Source organism: Elephas maximus, chromosome 9 (assembly GCF_024166365.1).
Source record: "Elephas maximus indicus isolate mEleMax1 chromosome 9, mEleMax1 primary haplotype, whole genome shotgun sequence".
NCBI classification, from domain to species: domain Eukaryota; kingdom Metazoa; phylum Chordata; class Mammalia; order Proboscidea; family Elephantidae; genus Elephas; species Elephas maximus.
The window spans coordinates 74,702,283-74,721,060 of NC_064827.1; the positions used below are offsets into that span (position 1 = coordinate 74,702,283).

At 41.3% G+C, this 18,778-nt stretch overlaps 1 protein-coding gene across 21 annotated transcripts in view; it reads right to left on the bottom strand.

Annotated features, from left to right (window-relative positions):
* Nucleotides 1-18,778, bottom strand: part of DENND1A (DENN domain containing 1A) — a 568,035-nt gene that overhangs the window by 223,266 nt on the left and 325,991 nt on the right. For 20 of the 21 annotated variants that reach the window (XR_007518642.1, XM_049895683.1, XM_049895689.1 and 17 more), the window contains one exon: nt 15,400-15,445. The exons of the other annotated variant lie outside the window; for it this stretch is intronic. Coding sequence is in view for 19 of the 20 variants with exons in the window: in XM_049895683.1 (XP_049751640.1) it covers nt 15,400-15,445 (46 nt within the window). In the remaining variant the exon portion in view is untranslated. The remainder of the gene's footprint in view (nt 1-15,399; nt 15,446-18,778) is intronic. 21 annotated transcript variants of the gene reach the window in all.

Sequence of the window (18,778 nt, forward strand, 5' to 3'; positions counted from 1 at the left end):
TACACACACGTTCATGTGTGCTGCATACATATCCACATATATAACAAACCACAGGGGGCACAGTTACGGAGGCTTCCTAGACATATCCAAACAACCCGCAGGATTGGTTTACTGGGCCAAAAGGCTTGGGACCATAATCTCGGAGGACAACTTGGTCAATTGGCATAACATAGTTCACAAAGATAATGTTCTACACCTCAGTTTGGTGAGTAGCGTCTGGGATCTTAGAAGCTTGTGAGTGGTCATCTACAATACAACTATTGATCTTTCACCTAAAGCACAATAAAATATTAAAAAATTTTTTTCTATGCCAACAACAAAAAATGTCCAGGGAGGAAAGGGTTTCCTACAGAATATTATAGCAATGTGATGGATGAGGAATCTGAGGTTTAAGAGATTAATTTGTACCCATGTTCTTAAACAACTAGTGTATGTCAGAGAAAAGATTTGAATCTGGGTTCCAGGAGCCGGCATTCTTTGCACTATAGAGCAGATATAAAATATGCTCAAATACATGCGCATATATATGAACACACAACAAAGGACAGCATGGGGAGCTGGTGGCCTCATAGGAGGGAAGGGAAAGAGAAGTAAGAAAGTGGAAAGGACAGGAACAGGAAAGGCAAATATTCAGGTATTCTAAATTTTTTATTCCCTCCTGAAATCTTGGATACACTCAGAGGAAAGAGTGACATTTTCCTTCCCTTCCTTAGGCCCCAAAGGTCACTGAGCTGCCAAGCAGTTGATAAACGTAGTGGCTTTTCTTTGGAGCCAGGAGTCACTGATTTGCTTCTTCCTGCTCTACAAAATTAAAAATCTAAGCCCGACAGTTCAGAGGACCCCTCAAAATACCGCTGGAATTTCCCAGCGTGCTTTAAACAGAAACAGAAGTTTGGTGGGGAGGGAAGGGGTGTAAGTACCTCACAGGTCAGGCCAAATCCCCACAAGGTAATAAGCACTGACTATCATTAACAAGTTCAGAGATTTTTTTCAACCCTAGTCAACAAAGAGGCTATTTCTCCAATGGCTCCTTTCCTGACCATCCAGCCATTGGTCCATTCATGCACTCATTCAGTCAGTCATGTGTTCACATAGTCATCCATCCATCCTTTCATGTCAACTTTATGCCAGGTTGTAAGGACACAGAAATGTTTAAAACATGATCTTTGAACTCAGGGGTTCCCAACTTACTTGTGGGAAGGCAAGGATGGGGTGGGAGGAGGTAAAAGCTACATACCATTAAATCTACAAAGGGGCATAGTAATATACTGTTAAAGTGAGAAAGAGACCTCACTCCGGTGGAACATCTCCATTCACATGGAGTTTTCCTGAATCCCTCCCCTCTACATAAGAGTATTCTCCAGGTGGTCCTGGGCCCAGGGTTGGTATCTTTGCTCTTTCTAGCTGGGTAGCTTTAGGCAAGGCACTTAGCCTTCTTTACTGTCAGTTTCCTTCTCTGTGAGATGGAGATTCTAATCCTACCTTCAGTATTGTTGAAGAGATAAAGCAGACACTGTAGAGCAGGTGTTTCATTTAGTGCCAGCCATAAGGTAGAGCTCGGTCACTGCCAGCTTGCCTCCCTCTGAGAGCTTGGCTGTGCCCACACTCTTGGCAGCCCACCATACAGCACCCCAGCCAGCCGGGACTCCTGTCTGCTCTGTGGAATGGAGAGGTGAGCCTATTTACACCTCTGACCCCACTGGTGTTTTGCCTCAAACTGAAGCACGCTCCCTGCTGCTGGAGACTCAGTTTCCTCATGTATAACAGGAAAACCAGAAAGATGTCAACGCCACTGTTGCAATGCACAAATTAGAGATGAGATGGTAGGGCATTTGGTAAGATGTGAAGCATGACGCAGATGTAGATCACCATGATTATCTCCATCCCTAAGACTCTGCTTTTCTATAACCCTTCCTGACTACTCTCTCTCCCACGGCAAGCTGCCTTCTCTGAGTCCTAAACCAAGTACAGTGGGCAACACATACTTCAGTTCTTAATTATGACTTGTTTAGTTTTCTTTCTAATTATTTCATGTGTGCCTGTCACTTTTCTCTGAAAATAACGTTTCAACCTTACTATGTTAACATTTCCTGCAGTTTAACATTTACCACTGTAATCTATAAAGCCTTGTAGAGTCTTTAAACATACTGTATTTTAATATATATTATGTAATCTGATTCCCAAAGCAACCTTGTGAAACAGGCATTATTATTCCCAATTCACAGAAGAGAAAACTGAAGTTCCAAGGGGTGACATAACTCACCCAAGACCCCAGAGTAATAACAGAGCTGGGATTTGAGCTTGGGACTGCCTGATCCCAAAGCCGAGTCCCTTTTTCCTCTCTGTGTAGCCCCTTCTACTTTCTGGCACAGAGTTAGTGCTTAAAAAATACTGAGGACAGTGACCGTCACTGTCACTTTTGTGTCTTCTATGCATAGAAATTATCAGAGTGTCAGAAATGTAACAGCAAATTGATCCTAAAAGCAGTGTCAGGATCATATTTTGCTTTTGCACATGCTAAAACACTTCATACAATGAAACCACTGGGCTTGAATTCTGGTCTGCTGTGTGACTATGGACAATTTACTGAACATTTCTGTGCCTAAATTTTGTCATCTGTAGAATAAGGCTACCATTACCAGACCAAAGACTTGCTGTGAAAATTAAACAACAAGTGTAATGCAGCTGGCCAGGAGTTCAAAAATATTAGCCACCCAATTTGAAACAATGAAACTGGGAATGAAGAGTTTCACTGGGGGAATCAGGGGATGCTAATTCTGTAGTCCCCAAATGGTTTGGGGTCACCTCCTCATAAAATAGGACCTTGTTCCTACCATAGTACTGCCACTTGCCATCATTCATTCATCACTAAACACAGCAAACCTGGACCCCCATCTCCACCTGCCTTTTATTTGAAATGTCAATTTTTAAAGAGTGGAGAGGTTGGAAACCCAATTTAACAAGCACGCTGAAACATTGTTTATTGCCCCCATAAACGTGGCTTAGTGAGAATTACGGACTTAATCAGAGTGAACTTATCTCCTGGCGAAAAGGAACACTTTAAATTTCAGAAATGGCACCTTCACTGTGAAAATCTCTTAACTTTTTCAAACAAACTACAGGGGGTCTTAAACATGTGGGCAGTAAAGGGGCAGCCATTATGGTGATTTGTCTTGCCCAAGAGCCAAGGGGCCTTAAAGGTCCATAACAACTTTAAGGTCTAGGAAAAATATTTGGAAAATCATATTCAGGACACATGTCTCTAAAAACACCCAAAAGGTCTGCCGAGTGACGAGTAATATCTGTATGGCAGCGTGGGGCCATGCAAAAGAAAGGGCTCTGGAGTCATTAGAACTGGGGCTGTTTAATAAGCAGCGGCCTGGAGAAAGCTCGCCTCTCCTTCTGCGTATAAGATCGAGCATTTCGCAGAAAGGTAATATTCTGGGGACCTCCTTTTCAGAAGAGAGGTGCTACATAAATCTAAAAGGCTACTAAATGGTTTGTGTGATCTTTTTTCCTTTTTTTTGAAAACATTTCCAGAGGACGATGTCCTGTGCACACCAATTTTCCAATCCGAGGCTTCATTAGGGCTGTGCCGACCATTCCAGGAAAGGTTTTCATAAAGATGCCCCCAACTTGCAGAGAATGTATCAACCTTACTGCCAGAGGCAGGAAAGGCAACAGATATAAAATTTTATTATTTCATGCCCCAGTAGCAGCCAGGAGGACTTAATGAAATCGCCCAGATTTACAATCTGAAATAGCTATTGCACAGACAGATAGGGTTAAGGGAGCTGTGCCCTCTGACCTTTCAACCCTTTGATCCTGACACAGCAGGTGGCCTGAAGCCCCCTCCTGGGCATCTTCCCTCTCTTCCGACACTGCCAAACCTTGATGTGCAATAAGCCTGACCCTACACAGGTGACTCTCACAGTGCTTATCACCAGCAGCTGCTGCTAATGGCATGGCCCAAATCACTTGGCCGCAGAATTCTAGCTCCAAGATGGGGGAAGAGCAATCTTCGGGACAGTGTCCAAAAGGTGCTGAAATGAGGCTCAACAATTCAGCCACAGTCCAAGTGTTCGGCAATGCTTAATGATGTCATTACCAAAAACCGCCCTTAGAAATGGAAACTGTCCTTGGTCTCCTGAGATTTATACTGTGAGTCAGAAAAAACAAAAAAAAAAAAAAAAAAAAAAAAAAAACCACCTTTTAAAAATAAATCACAAATCTCAAAAAAAAAAAAATCAACCCTAAAGTCCCAAATGCATCTCTCAGAACTTCCCTAAAACCATGTGCAGCAAATTTATACCAATGAAAATCAAAACAATTTTTGGAAACCTAAAATTGACTGTTTTCAGTTCCATGAAATTTCATTTAAAAAACCCCATATGCCAAAATGTCCAAATTCTCTTATTTTTAAAAATTGGGATGACTTCCAAACTCATAGCTATCTTTTTCTTTTTTTCTTTCCTAAAGCTAGGGATGGATAATGCGCATATGTGCTTATCAAGCTTCATAATTTAACCCATTCGGTCAGTATGAATTATTTGCAATCCAATGCTGAAGCAGGCGGATGTAAATTTATTACCACCTGAACTTACAAAACCTTGCCTCCTTTTGTACTGACTTGATATTATATTTGCCTTAGAAAGGGTCCAGAAGTCTAGGCAACCTCAGTCTGCAGCTTTTAGCTTTTGTCAGATATTTGGGTTATGGAGGGAAGGATTTTAGGCAAGACACATAAAGCACTCTAGGATGCTGGTAACTTCCAACTACAAACTAAACTGTGATGCCACTCGATCGTACTGAAGAAAAGCCCTCAGCCAATGCCTGTGGTTCTGAACACAGCATAAACCCACTGCCGTCGAGTCGATTCCGACTCATAGCGACCCTATAGGACAGAGCAGAACTGCCCCATAGAGTTTCCAAGGAGCGCCTGGAGGATTCGAACTGCCGACCTCTTGATTAGCAGTCATAGCACTTAACCACTACACCACCAGGGTTTCCGAACACAGCGGCCCAATATTTACCTGCAGACATGAACTTGGATCATTCATGTCAGCATCCAATGGGCAAAGAAAAAACCCACCCTTTTGTAGCCTAAATGGTATACATTCTAAACATTCAACTTTAAATTAATTTTGAAATCAGCTGAGAACCAAATAATATGTAAATGGAGGTTTACAGACTTCAATTTTAATTGTCCTTTTGTCCATGGATGTTTACCTTTAGTACAGGAAGCAGGTTATAGAGAAATTAGTAGGAAAAAAAAATGTAATGGTTACTACATCACACAGTTTGACCACTTTGTACAGAACTATAGTTAAGCTGTCCTCTTAAGAAATGCATATTGGAAATACTTTACTAATAACATCCACCACTGAGTGAGGGCCTAGTACTGTGCACTGCACTTTAGTCATATTATTTTGTTTGTCACCACTCGAAGGTAGGTGCCTGGTTTGCAGACGGGGATGTTAAGACATACATGCACAGCAGTTCAGTGACTTGCCCAAGTTGCACAGAGACAAATGGCAGAGTCGGATTCAAATACAGGCTCACTGTCTACCCAAAAGCCCATGCTCCAAACACAGTTTTTCCTTCCAACAAAAACAAAACAAAACACCACCACCAAATAATTTGTGCAGAAAATGCTGTGTTTCAGCTACTTATACACTGCTGTGGCCCATTTAGAGGCCTTCCGAATCAATTATTTAGGTCATTAAGAGGAAGTTTAATTTGGTTGACAAACACCCCTACTGCGGTGACCTCACATATCAACAACAAATGCCTGATGGTCACAAACCCATACCATGAGACGGCGGAGCATGGTGTTAAACAAAACCACATGTGCCCCGATTCCAAGTGAGATTTGACTAGGCCAAGGGTACTCTCTTCAATCATCACACTGCAGGTCTCTGAGCTCCCACAATGGCCCCGCCCTTAATCACTTGCAAGGAGTTTATGAAAAGAAGTCACCAGTACCATGTGGCTGTGCTCAGTGAAAAGTGCCTACAAACTAATGTCAATTTAGAAAAAACCAAACTCATTAAAAATAAAGGATGAGAGGGCAGAGTCTTTTAGCTTTTTTTAAAGGAGAACTTACCGCTTTTATACCCATATATGAGGAGCCCTGGTGACGCAGTGGTTAAGAGCTCAGCTGCTAACCAAAAGGTCTGCAGTTCGAATCCACCAGCCTCTCCTTGGAAACCCTGTGGGGCAGTTCTACTCTGCCCTAGAGGGTAGGCTATTAGTAAGAATTGACTCAACGGCAACAGGTTTTAGCCCTGTGGGACAGTTCTACTCTGTCCTATCGGGTCGCTATGAGTTGGAATTGACAGCACCAAGTTTTTTTTTTTTTTTTAATTTACACCCACATTAAAGGAGCCCTGGTGGCACTGTGGTTAAAACAATGAACTGCTAACCAAATGGTCAGCGGCTCAAAATCACCAGCGGCTCTGTGGGAGAAAGATGTGACAGTCTGCTTCTATAGAGATTTACAGCCTTGGAACCCCTATGGGGTCGCTATGAGTTGGAATCAACTCAATGGCAGTTTGTTTTTTTGTGTTTGGTGACACAGTGGTTAAAGCACTCAGCTGCTAACTAGAAGGTCAGTGGTTAGAACCCCCTAGCTACTCCGTGGGAGAAAGATGTGGCAGTCTGTTTCCATAAAGGTTTACAGCCTTGGAAACCCTATGGGGGCAGTTCTACTCTGTCCTATAGAGTCGATTCTGACTCATAGCAACCCTATAGGGTGGAGTAGAACTGCCTCATAGGGTTTCCAAGGAGTGGCTGATGGATTTGAGCTGCCAACATTTTGGTTAGCATCCAAGCTCTTAACCACTGTGCCACCAGGGCTCCTACATGACTAAAGTGCCATTAAAAAAAAAATAAATCAAATCCGCTGCCATGGAGTCAATTCTGACTCGTGGCAATGCCATGTGTGTCAGGATAGAATTGTACTCCATAGGGTTTTCAACGTCTGTAATCTTACGGGAGTAGAGCGCCAGAACTTCTCAGTTTGTAGCTGAGCAGACACTGTTTGTGCCACCAGGTATGAACACAGTAGTAAACCCTCATTCAATGGTAGATATTATTAATAAAGTATTTCCAATAGACACCTCTTAAGAGAACAGTGTAACAATAGTTTTGTAGAAAGTGGTCAAACTGTGTGACTAGTAAGCATAACTTTTTTTTTTTTTCCCTGCTACACTGATTCCTCCTTTAAACAAAGGAACTTATTTAAAGTCACACAGTAGGAGGTGGTGGAGCTAGAATTGTAACTTAGGTCCATATGACTCCAGAGCCCAAGAGCCCCTCTTCCACTCTGCTATACAGCCTTTTGCCTGCTGCTCCTTACCTGAATGCGGCAGGAATTTGATTAGTCCAAGCTTTTCTTAGCTAACAATTTGTAAACATTAGGCTTTCTTTGAAGTTAGGAACTTACATAGAATGACTGGCTAAGTGATGATAGGGAAATCAGAAAACAAAAGCATCAATGAGGGTTTCACATTTTCTACTGGGATTCTCCCTCATAAATTACTCAGTTATTCTAATCTTTAACAGAGGGTTATCTCATCTCACAAGAGAATGTTTCAATCACAAAAAATTAGACTGAAAATGTACTGACTGCAAGAGATACTTAAATCAGTTTGAAGTACTTGTTCCCTTTGATTATATAAATTACTATTAGAGCTTTAAATGGTTTTATATTAACTAATTCTAACATTAGGATAAGTGGCATTTAAGAATTATACTCGTCTAAAGCAGATGCCATTGTGAAGAGGAGAGAACTTCCTGGAAAATCCATCAGGCTAAATCCAGGACCATCTTCAGGAACTAAGTAAACAGAGCCTTCTGAACTTTCTCTCTGAATTCTCTGGATTCAAAGGATGTGAATGATACGACATCACATCATGTGTGGTGATTTTGCATAGCAAACGCATGCGAAGGCAATTCCAGGAAAACCAAACTACTGTCCAATTACTTTTTTCTTTACATAGCAAAATAATTTCCAGGGTTTATTTTTTGTCTCTTATTTTTATACTACTAACTATAAAGACTAATGTTTGGTAGGGTATTTTTCAAAAGCTCTTCACATCCATCATACCAACTCATTCTTACAACTTTCTTAGGTAGTATAATCTTAATTTTGAAAATGAGAAAATAGAGCCTTGGAGAGGCTAAGTAACTGGGCCCAGCGACAAGTGTACTCAGAGATCTCTTCTCTGGAGGAACGTGATGCTGCCAGACCAGAAACCCTCCTTTCACCTCACCACAGTCCCCAGAGCATGGCAGGAAGCTCACTGGGAAGAAAAAGCTCAGGCCAAGGTGAAGGCCTCTGCCTAGGATTGGGGCAGGGCCAGGGGTATAATCCATATTGCTTGATGGGGCCAGGGTGGAGAGAGCAGAGGATCTGCAGTCTGACAAGCCCATTGTGGCTGAGGGGCTGGAAACAAATTACTTCATTTCTTTGAGCCTTAGCTTCCCCATCTACAAATGTGAATAGCTCCTACTTTGCAGAGAGATTCTGACAATGCTGAAATGTGAAAACAGGTAAAGTACCTACCTAGCACAGTATATGGCACTGAGTAAGTAAGTGCTCAAGAACACGTTAAAGTTCCCTCCCAACCCTCTCCCCTTCTTGCCAAAATTCTTCCCATGAATCTAAGACTGAAACTACCAGGTGAAATTTTTCATGCACATATTGCCTTCTTATAAGCAGGACTATTATTATTTGGCACTAACAGGTAAATCTCACCTGCAATTTCTCGAGTCTTGTGAGGACACATATACCAGTCTCCATTTATACCTGAACATAATTATGGCTCAGGGTTTTGCACCAATTGCAGCATTTCCAAATCTGAACTACATTTTACTACTGTCTAACTGTGGAGTCCCCTGAAGAAGCAAAATGGTAAAGTAGTAAACAAGAAACACTCTTCTTCACTCACTTTGAAACTGTTTCAAAATAAGTATTATAAAGAGAGAGAGAAAACAAAGGATTAAAGACTTCTTATTTATGTGGGGTGGGAGAGAGAAAAAACTAGTTAAAATGGTGCTAACTCATTTGACAGAATTTCAGGTTCTTTGAGATGCAAAAGGAACAAATGTTACTTCTTTTATCTGTAAATAAGTGACCACTGTTATTTTGTGTAAAATTCCCATAGTTAAACAGGGAGCCCCACTGCAGACAGAGGCAAACGTGGCCTCCAGATTCCAGCAACCAAGATAAGATCTCCCCTTGGCATTTGGATGCCATCCTCTGAATGGTGAAGAGCTAGGTGCTCTTCCAAGCACTTGATGCATTTGCAAAACGAGGCTTCCAGGAGCCCACAGCTAAGCACTCCTAGACGAACAATGGTGAGGAGTGAAGACTGCTGGGAGTTCAGCTGTGTGCCTGGGCACCCATCACATGCCTCTTGAAACTGGACTGAGATAGCATCAGGGGCCTGCAAACTTAGTACGTGAGTCTCACTTACTCCCCTGCTCCTATCGCCTGGAACTACCACTTAGTATACAATCGAAATTTACACCCTCAAACTGGGTTCTAGGAAGAATAACTAATGCAGGATAAGTACTCAAAGATAGAGAGGAAAAGACAAAATCTAGTAAAAATGGTGCTTAAAACCCCAAAGAAAGCCACCAACACAAACACCTCTACCATGACTTGGTAGCAAGGGAACTATTCGAAAGCTTGGGTTTGGGACGCTAACACATCTGAATTTTATGTACATGCTTTTGGTGTATAATTTACTTAAGAATTACCTTGATCTTTATAAATATCAATTTACTTTATTAACATGGTTAAGCAGTTTCCAAGCATTTTATATGGAAGGAATGCATTTCTAATGGCCCAGAAGGAGAAGGCCTGACCATGTCCTTCCCCTATTTACACCCTTCAATGGCTCTCCATTGCCCTATAAAGTTCAAACTCTTTAACACAGCTTACAAGGCCCTGGATGGCCTGGTCCTTGCCTGCCTACCTCAGCTCTCCCCTCTCAGTTCAGCTCTATGCTCCCATCAGACACTGAACTACTCGTACTTTCTGGAAAGCCCCATGCTCTGTACTTTAAGTCTTTATAGATGCAGCTCCCTCTTCCCCTGGTTTACCTAATTTTTATTTATCTGTTGGTTTCAGTTTAGGCATTCTTTTTCTCTGAGAAGAGCAGCTCTCAAGGCTAGGTTTGGTTTCCCTCCTACCAGTGCCTACAGCATTTCAAATTCACTTCAATTACTTTCTATTTGTCTGGATCTGCTCTAGACAAAACTGTGAGGGCAAGATGATGTCACATTCACCATTTTATACAGAGTTCCCAGCATAGTGCAGAAGGCTCTCAAGACACTACTGTAGAAGGGAATGTACACTGAGTACCTACTATATGCCTGCTTACTGGGTTAAGGTGCTATATACACATGACTCATTCATTTAATCTTTACCATGATCCTAAGAGATTGGTACTAACCACTCTTACAGACAAAGTAAGATAGACAAAGTATCTTGTCGGAAGTTAACACAGCAGGGAAGTGGTAAAGCAGGGGTCTGAAAATGAATTTATCATAGTCTACAGAAGGACCATTCTCAAGCCTGGGACAGTGCCTCTGGCACTGCAAATCCAGAGAAAATGGGGCAGGCACAACCCAATTTTGTTGAAACCCTCTTTCACTATGGAATGAGGATGATGATTCTTGGAATATAAGGGTTCCTAAAACAATTTCAAAGCCATTGACTTAACAACGTAAATGGCTTTAAGGCCACTGAGGAAATACTAACAGCAATGATTACAGGCATCTGTTTTGCTCTTTACATGCCAGGCACTGTGCTAGCCATTTGACATACACTATCTCACTGGATCCTCCCAAAAAAGCCTATAAGGGAAATATGGATATGGCCATTACCTTCATTTTACAGGTGAGAAGATGAAGGCTCAGAGGTCAGTTAACTTGCCCAAGATCATGTAAGTAGGAAGCAGGGGAGCCCGAATCCAGAGCGGACATTCTAATCTCTATACTTCACTGCCTCTGGGTATAGGTACAGCTTTATTTACAGGATATTTGAGCCTCTCTCTAGAACTGTGTCATTACCATCATCTTTCCTTACTCCTTCCTGACCCTTCTGCCACCTGAAATGATACAAAATACCTTCTGGATACATCCCTTGTGTTACTCTGAGGTGTATAAGCAAAGCTTTGTGAGGTGCAGAGAGGAAGGTCTTCATTTATCAAATAGGATAAGCACCATCCTGACCTGGCACCTGTTCCCAGATATGGCACCTAAGAGAGGCCGCATAAACATCTCCTGAACTAAACTGAGATGGCTTGAATAAAAGACAACAATCACTGTATGATCTGGCCATGTTGTGGGATTTCCTAGCTGCCAGCTAACATGATCATTCTCTCCAAGAAGAAACTAGGTCCATGCCAATACCCTTGTCCATTCTGCTAACTTACTATGAGCCTCAAATTGTTTGTTTAAACAAAAAAGATTTTAAGAATGCAGGGGGAGAGAAAAAAATGACAGCTATAAACTTGTCATTTTAAGAAAAAGCAAACTCTTTAAGGTGACTAAGTTACCATTTAACAAATAGCAACAACATCTTGTAGGAACATAAAGACTAGAAATTAGATCTTTCCCCCAAATAACCTTTTTTCAAATGAGAACACTGGCTATAATTTATATTTCCTTTTGTGTAACAAATTTGAGTGTCATAAAAATGGTTAAAAAGTCTTCCTATGGTAGCTTTTTCTAAACTTTTATGAACATCTGCCACATTCATTTGAAGTTTAAAAAATTCTGGCACATATGCAAAGGCATAATAAGGTGCCTATAGCTTTCAAGAAGAAATAACAAGACAGTAAAAAATAAGCCTTTGGCTGAATTGCCAGTAAGAAAACTAGTGTGTGAGAGGAGATGGGCCTTTCTGAGCTTTTTCCTTAAAGAGCTTTCCTTTGGCCCCAGGTATGAGCTCCTTCCCAAACACTACAGCTCATGGGTCCTAGGGGAAATCTCTTTCACCTGAAGGGTATGATAGAATGAGATAAACCCAAGCAGCAAGTATGACCAGGGCACTCTGAGTCGGAGCTGAAATCCCTGGGAGAAGATTAAGAGACTTGAATTCCAAGATTTGGTAGTTCACGACTGCCCAAAACCCCCAGGAAATGCTTCTTTGTTTACAAAGTGTCTTAGCTGGCTCCAAGATTGAGGTGGCTACTATTTTTGTTCTTTTTAGTGCTCACCACATAGGAGTTCAGCATAGCAAACCTCTCTCCAATCTCTATCAACAGGGCTAGGGTCTGTCTTGGCCAATGCTTCCCAGACCTTATCACTTAAGGCCCTCCAAAAGCTGAGATGAGTGGATGTGCACCTATTCACCTAAGGGCAAAATTTGTCTCAAGTTTTAGCTTCAAAATTTATGCATATTTTGCATGGCATGTTTTCCTACAAAAGGCCTTGTTTTAAATTACTTAGGATCATATTGTTGTTGTTGTTGTCAGGTGCCATCGAGTCAATTTCGACTCATAGCAACTCCATGTCACAGGGCAGAACTGCCCTATAAGGTTTTCTTGGCTGTAATCTCAGGTCTTCCTCCCGTGGATAGGCTAGATGGGTCCCAACCACCAACCTTTTAGTTATCAGCTGAGCCCATAACCAGCTGTACCACCAGGGCTCCTTAGAATCATACAGAAAGAAGGATAAAATTTACTGCCCCCATCTTTAAGTAAAAGTTTAACACTGGGTTCCCTGAAAACAGGTTGTCTATTAGAAGGCCCCTAAATATATTCCAAATACTCACTCAATCCTCTTTTCAGGTATCATTCACTCAGACGATACTGTTTGCTTGGCATCCTGCTAGGTGCTGAGGGCACCACAGTGAAGGAAGCATAATCCTTGTTCTCAAAGAGCTCATGCTCCAAGGGATGAAGGAGAGGGTCAGGGGTGCAAACAGTTATCATCCAGGGCAAGCGGTACAATCAGTGAAAGACAAACACAAAATAGGAGACTTCCTGGAAGAGAAGGAGAATGGCAGGACTTATCCATGCAGGGCGGAGGGATGTGGATATGGATGTGGATATAAGAGGCTTGATAGCCATGGAGAGACTGTGCAGAATGTGGGGGCCATGTAAAGGGGGGTTGGAAGGCAGGCTAGTAAAGGTAGAGTGACCAGGTAAGAAGGCACCCCACTAAACGTAAGGACTACGGACTGAATTTCAGGATCATCTGCTTACCTCCCAAACTTAGCAAAATGCTTGTAACATAAGAGGCCCCCGTTTTGCTTATCAAATGAATGAATAAAGCTTTATAAGAATCCAAGACAGCAAAGAAAAGTGTCAATGAAGGCAGTGAGGAAGGAACATGGTGAGAGACATTTCAGAGACTTGATGACTATTTAGAGAGAAAGAATAAAGAAGGGGGCCACTCAGCGGTGCTCAGTGTGTCCTACTTTGGTGCCTTTGCGGGCAGTGGTGCCATTCACAGGGACAGGGAACACTGGGGGTTAGAGTGGCTCAATGTGTGTGTGTGTGCGTGTGTGTGTGTGTGTGTAGATAATACATTGTTTGGGAAAGACTGAGTTTGAGACATCTGTAGTACATCTAAGTGAAATTCAATTGGTACTTGAAAATTTGGACCTGAAGTTCTGAGAGAGGCAGACCAGTGTTAAAGCGCAGTTGAGTGTCATTGACGTTGACCTGGTAGCTGAAACAAAAGCCTTAAACAAGATTTCTAAAGAGCATGCAGAGAAGAAAAAAAAAGCCAAGACTGGAAGCTTGGAGAATACTGAAGGTACAGAAACACACACAAAAAAAGCTTGAGGAAGCCTGCACTGGAGCAGTCCGGAAGGTAGGAGGAGAGGCAAGAGAGAGCAAACTCTGCAATAACTGGCATTTATTCACTTATCATTTTAATTTTTCATACAGTAGCATTGAACACAACCCTAAACTTGACAAACAAAGGTAAAACACAGAAGAAATCTCTTCAATCTGATCTAAATGCATCATCCAAGATAGTCCATAAACTGTGTACTGTATGTGCTTAGGGCTGGGTGATGACAGGGAGGAACTGTTAACAGAATGTAGGAGCCACATGGCCGTCCTGTCAAATTAGAAATTTGAGCAGATTTCTGTGGTCTATTTTGATCAAGATTCTCAATGTCAAACAAACAGGTTTTTCGATAACCAACTTGTTTCATTTTCGTAAGCACAATAGCACAGTGTGCAACAGATAGTGAAGAAGCAGGTGGTCCTCGTCGACGTGAAATGAAGGGAACAGAAGAAGAGATGTAGCACTTCCTTTAAGACATGCAAAGCATCATCACAGACAGGCATGGTTTTAGATTTTCCCTCTGAGAGCTTATCTCCTCTGTAAAACAGGCAAGCTCCCCCTCCCCCGCCCCCACTCTGCTCTAGTACAAAATTAAGCTTTCTCCTGAGGAGGGAAAGGCTTAGGATTCATGTCTAACTTGGTACAAACTAATGGCACTTGCAAAATCACAGATTAGTCCTTTAAAAGAATTGCTATCTAATTGGTACAGTCATGCAGAAAGCAATCTGGCATCAGAGTCATAGCTTTGACCAAGCACTTCTACTGTAGGGCTTCTATGCTAAGGAAATAAGTCAAAATGCAGATAAAGCTTCATGCATAAAGATGCTCATTGCAATGCTACAAAAGTGAAAAATTATAAATGGCTAAATGTCCAACAATAGGAAAATGGTTAAGTTGTGGTATATCCAAAAAAAGGAATTATAGGTAGCACAGTAAAAATTTTTTACTGAGAATAGATAAAAACACATAGAAGCCCTTCTGCCATATGTTAAGTGAAATAAAGACATAAAAATACTGCATATACATAAAAATGTATTGCACAGACATATAACAACCTTATCAGTTAGGTACATTTATACAAAACCACATATTCATAGAACAAAGACTAGGAGGAAGAAGAGAAAAACGTTAACAGTGGTTGAATCTGGAGTAGCAGTATTTGGAGAGTTTTGATTTTCTTTTTTATACTTCTGTATACTTTTCTCTAGCACATTTTCTGCAATTAAATGAGTAATATAGCGATTTAGAATAAGTATCATTTTACAAAGTGAATCATTTCCCTTACCTCATTCAAACCCTGGAATAAAGCTCATCCCTCCTGCCCCCTCTACCCTTACTCCCTCACCCGTGAAAATCAAATCTCCAAGCAAAGTGGAAAATCACTGGAAACAAGAGCCCAGTGGAAACGGTGTGGTTGAATGCTCAGCTCTGTGCACTTGGAAGGGGAGTGAACCTGAGGTTTCGCTTCCCTGTGCTCCCCTGTGCAGAGCTGTGACTCCATATTGTGTCTTTCTCACTGCCGTGTAGCAAAACAAAAGCCCAAGGAAAGAGATCCGGGGAGGGAAGGAGCCAACTTACCTCCATTAAACTTAAATGGATTCCTATGAGGTAGGGCATGGGAGCACTGTGAAAAGAAACAGACACACAGCTGCTTTAATGTCTGTGGCTTCCAACAGAAAATTACAGATGGTTCACTGTTTGGAGAAAAACTGCTTTAATAAACGTATGCACAGTTACATTTCCTTTCACAACAAAAATCCTAATATGACATTTTGTTCCCAAGTCTCGGAAACTTCAGAAGAATTTCAAAATGTGGGCAGCATTGGAAGCAGCATGGGGTGATGGGAAACGTACCAACCTCGGTGTCAGGCTCTATAGCAGCTATGTGACTGCAGAGCCTCGGTTGCTTATCTTTAAAATGGAATACTGGAATCTAACTGGAAGGTTGCAATCAGAATAAGAGAAAATATACATTGAGCCGCTAGTACAGTTGCTGGTACAAATGGGAACTACTATTGCCATGATTACAACAGAAAAGGCTGTCAAACAAGGTTGAAGGGAAAGCATACCTCAAAGAAGAAAGATTTTTTATTTGCTGTTTCCTTCTGCCCTCAAGAGATGCGATCTAACTGTCCCTTTTGATTGGACAAAGTACTTGAGAGCTGCCAACAAGCATCTCCTCCCCAAATGCACACATGCTATCCAATGACACTTTAATTCACAAAGCATCTTCTAACCACTTCATTCACTGGGCAATGGATTTTAAGTTAGTGCCCAAGCAGTGGATGAGAACCCAACTCCGAAGTTTTTAAAACTTGGGCATTTTGGATGGACTGTTTCTTCCTTTGGTTTCAGAAGAGTGTATATATGTGTGCGTGTGTGTGTATGCATGCACACCCACACATGCACACTTGCTCACACATTATCATTTATACTGCTACCTACTAGTGATAAACGTGCTAGGCTTTGTATGGGGCATGTTATATGCATCTTTTCTAACTTTTCAACAACTTAGAAAGGTAAGTATTATTACCCCCACTTTAAAGAGGAGGAAACAGGCGTAGAGAGATTAAATCATTCGTCTAATGCCAAACTAAGTAAGTGGTAAACCTGAGATTTGACTCCAAATACACATTCCTTCCCCTGTGCCATGGTGACTTCAAGATGACCAAACCTAAAATCCCCAGCCCCACCTCCCACACAACCTTTTTCTTTGGGGGAGTGTGTAGGAGTAGGGAGGAATGGAGTGATTGGCAACTTTCCCATGTCTCTCTCTAGTATGTGATACATCCTGTGGAAGGGGACACAGCCTAGCAGAAAGGTACCTGGCTCAGACTGGAGTGACCAGGTACCTTACCCCTGGGCCAGCTGGGGGAGTGGAAGTGGACCGACTAGGATGGCTCTCTTGGGGACAGGGTTGGGGAAACAAGGAGTGGTAAGAAATGAGGCAGGAAAGCATTGCTTCCTATTGAATGCTAAGGAATTGAGGCTTTATCCTGAAAGCAATGGATAAACAATGAAGGTTCTGAAACATCAGATTTACATTTTAAACTCGTTCAAACATTTAAAAATAAGAAACAACTCCCTCATTACCATTCAACAAATAAAATTCTTCAAGCAAAACTCCTTCCCTAGAATATAAAATGTCTACGGACATTACAACAGATTTTACTACAGGTCTCAGCAGTGATCTATCTTGGAAGCCTGTAAAATAGACTTGAATATTAGCAGCACAGTTTGGGAACTATTCTTCTAGAAGACTTTTGTATTTGGTAATAGCCCCAGAAAGAACTATATACACAACTGCAGTGAAAGAAGAGTTGTCCTTTCTTTTCTTTCTTCTTCTTCATCTTTTTTTTTTTTTTTTTAAGGTATCTGCTGTGCACATTCAGCTTCTCTTCGCTCGTAGGGGCAAGGAAATGCCCTATGATATTTTTTCCCCTTAAACTGTAAACCATTAGTTTAGCTGCCAGCTACACGAATGCTCAAACTTCCCAGTGTGCCTGGCTCTGCTGTCCAGGCTTTTTCCAGTATACACTGAAATGAATGTGTTTCTAATTAAGCAGCTTCAGGAAAACGACAGCTTCAATGTCAAAAATACAAAGTCTGAACCCCGGCAGGAAGTCTTAAGACTGCAAATGTCTCATCTAGTGGAACCTTGCCTAATGTAATGAAAGGAAGCAGGAAGAGTGCAAAATTCCAGAAAAAATGGCCAGAAGCACAGCCTAACACATAGAAGGGAGAAAACTCAAATCCATAATTTTTAACTAAATCTTACCAACTTTTCCAGTTCCTTCAATTTAATCATGCAATTGACCAGTGACCCTGCGTTTTAACTAGAATTTCAGAACTGAAATTAACTTCTAACAAATGAATTAACATTCAGAAAAAGACATTCAAACAAGTATAAGAAAAAAGTAAAAATGAATACCTATAGCAATAGCCCTTTGTATAGCTTAACCACAGGTTCTTATCTAAAAAAGAAATATTTTCTAGAATTTAAAATATATAGGTCTTCAGAAGAACTAGATGGTGCCTAGCTACCACCAGTGGCCGCCCTGACAGGGAACACAACACAGAGTCCCTGATGAAGCAGGAGAAAAGTGGGGTACAGAACTGAAATTCTAGTAAAAGGACCAGACTTAATGGTCTGAGACTGGAGGGACCCCGGAAGACATGGCCCTTGGACTCTCTGGTAGTAAAACCTTTCTGGAAGCCAGTTCTTCAAGACAAAGATTAGACTAGACTATAAGACATAAAATGATACTCGTGAAGAGTGTGCTTCTTAGCTCAAGTTACAGGAGACTAAATGGGCAGCTCCTGATCAGAGGCAAGATTAGAAGGCAGAAAGGGACAGGAGCTGCTTGAATGGACACAGGAAATCCAGGGTGGAAAGGAGGAGTGTGCTGTTACCTTATAGGGAGAGCAACTAGGTCACATAACAATGTGTGTATAAATTTTTGTATGAGAAACTAACTTGAGCTGTAAACCTTCACTTAAAGCACACTAAAAAAAAAAAAAAAAGTAGGTCTTAATGCCATGCATTTTTGTCATACAATAAATTCAATGATACCCTGAAAGAGAGGGAAAAGGAACCATAGGGAAGTGACTGCAAGCACCTTTAGGTAGATTATTTTTTTAAGCCCAATAATTTTCCAAAGAGTAATTATGGCTTATCATAGAAGTGTACTTTCTTAGCCAAGTATTGTTAGTGCTGAAACAGTTCTGTATTTAGAAAATATTTAAAACACATTATTCTGAAATCATAGCAGCTCTGTGTTTTGTATGAATGCAAATTTGGACAAATACCTTTTACATTGTCATCATTTGCTTAAAAACTCTCAAATACCTTCCTGAATTTACTGCATTTTTTTTTGCTCAGCAAATTACAAATTCCAAGTGGCGGAGGAGGGAGAGAAAAGCAAAAGAAACTCAGATTCTCCTTAACATCTCAATG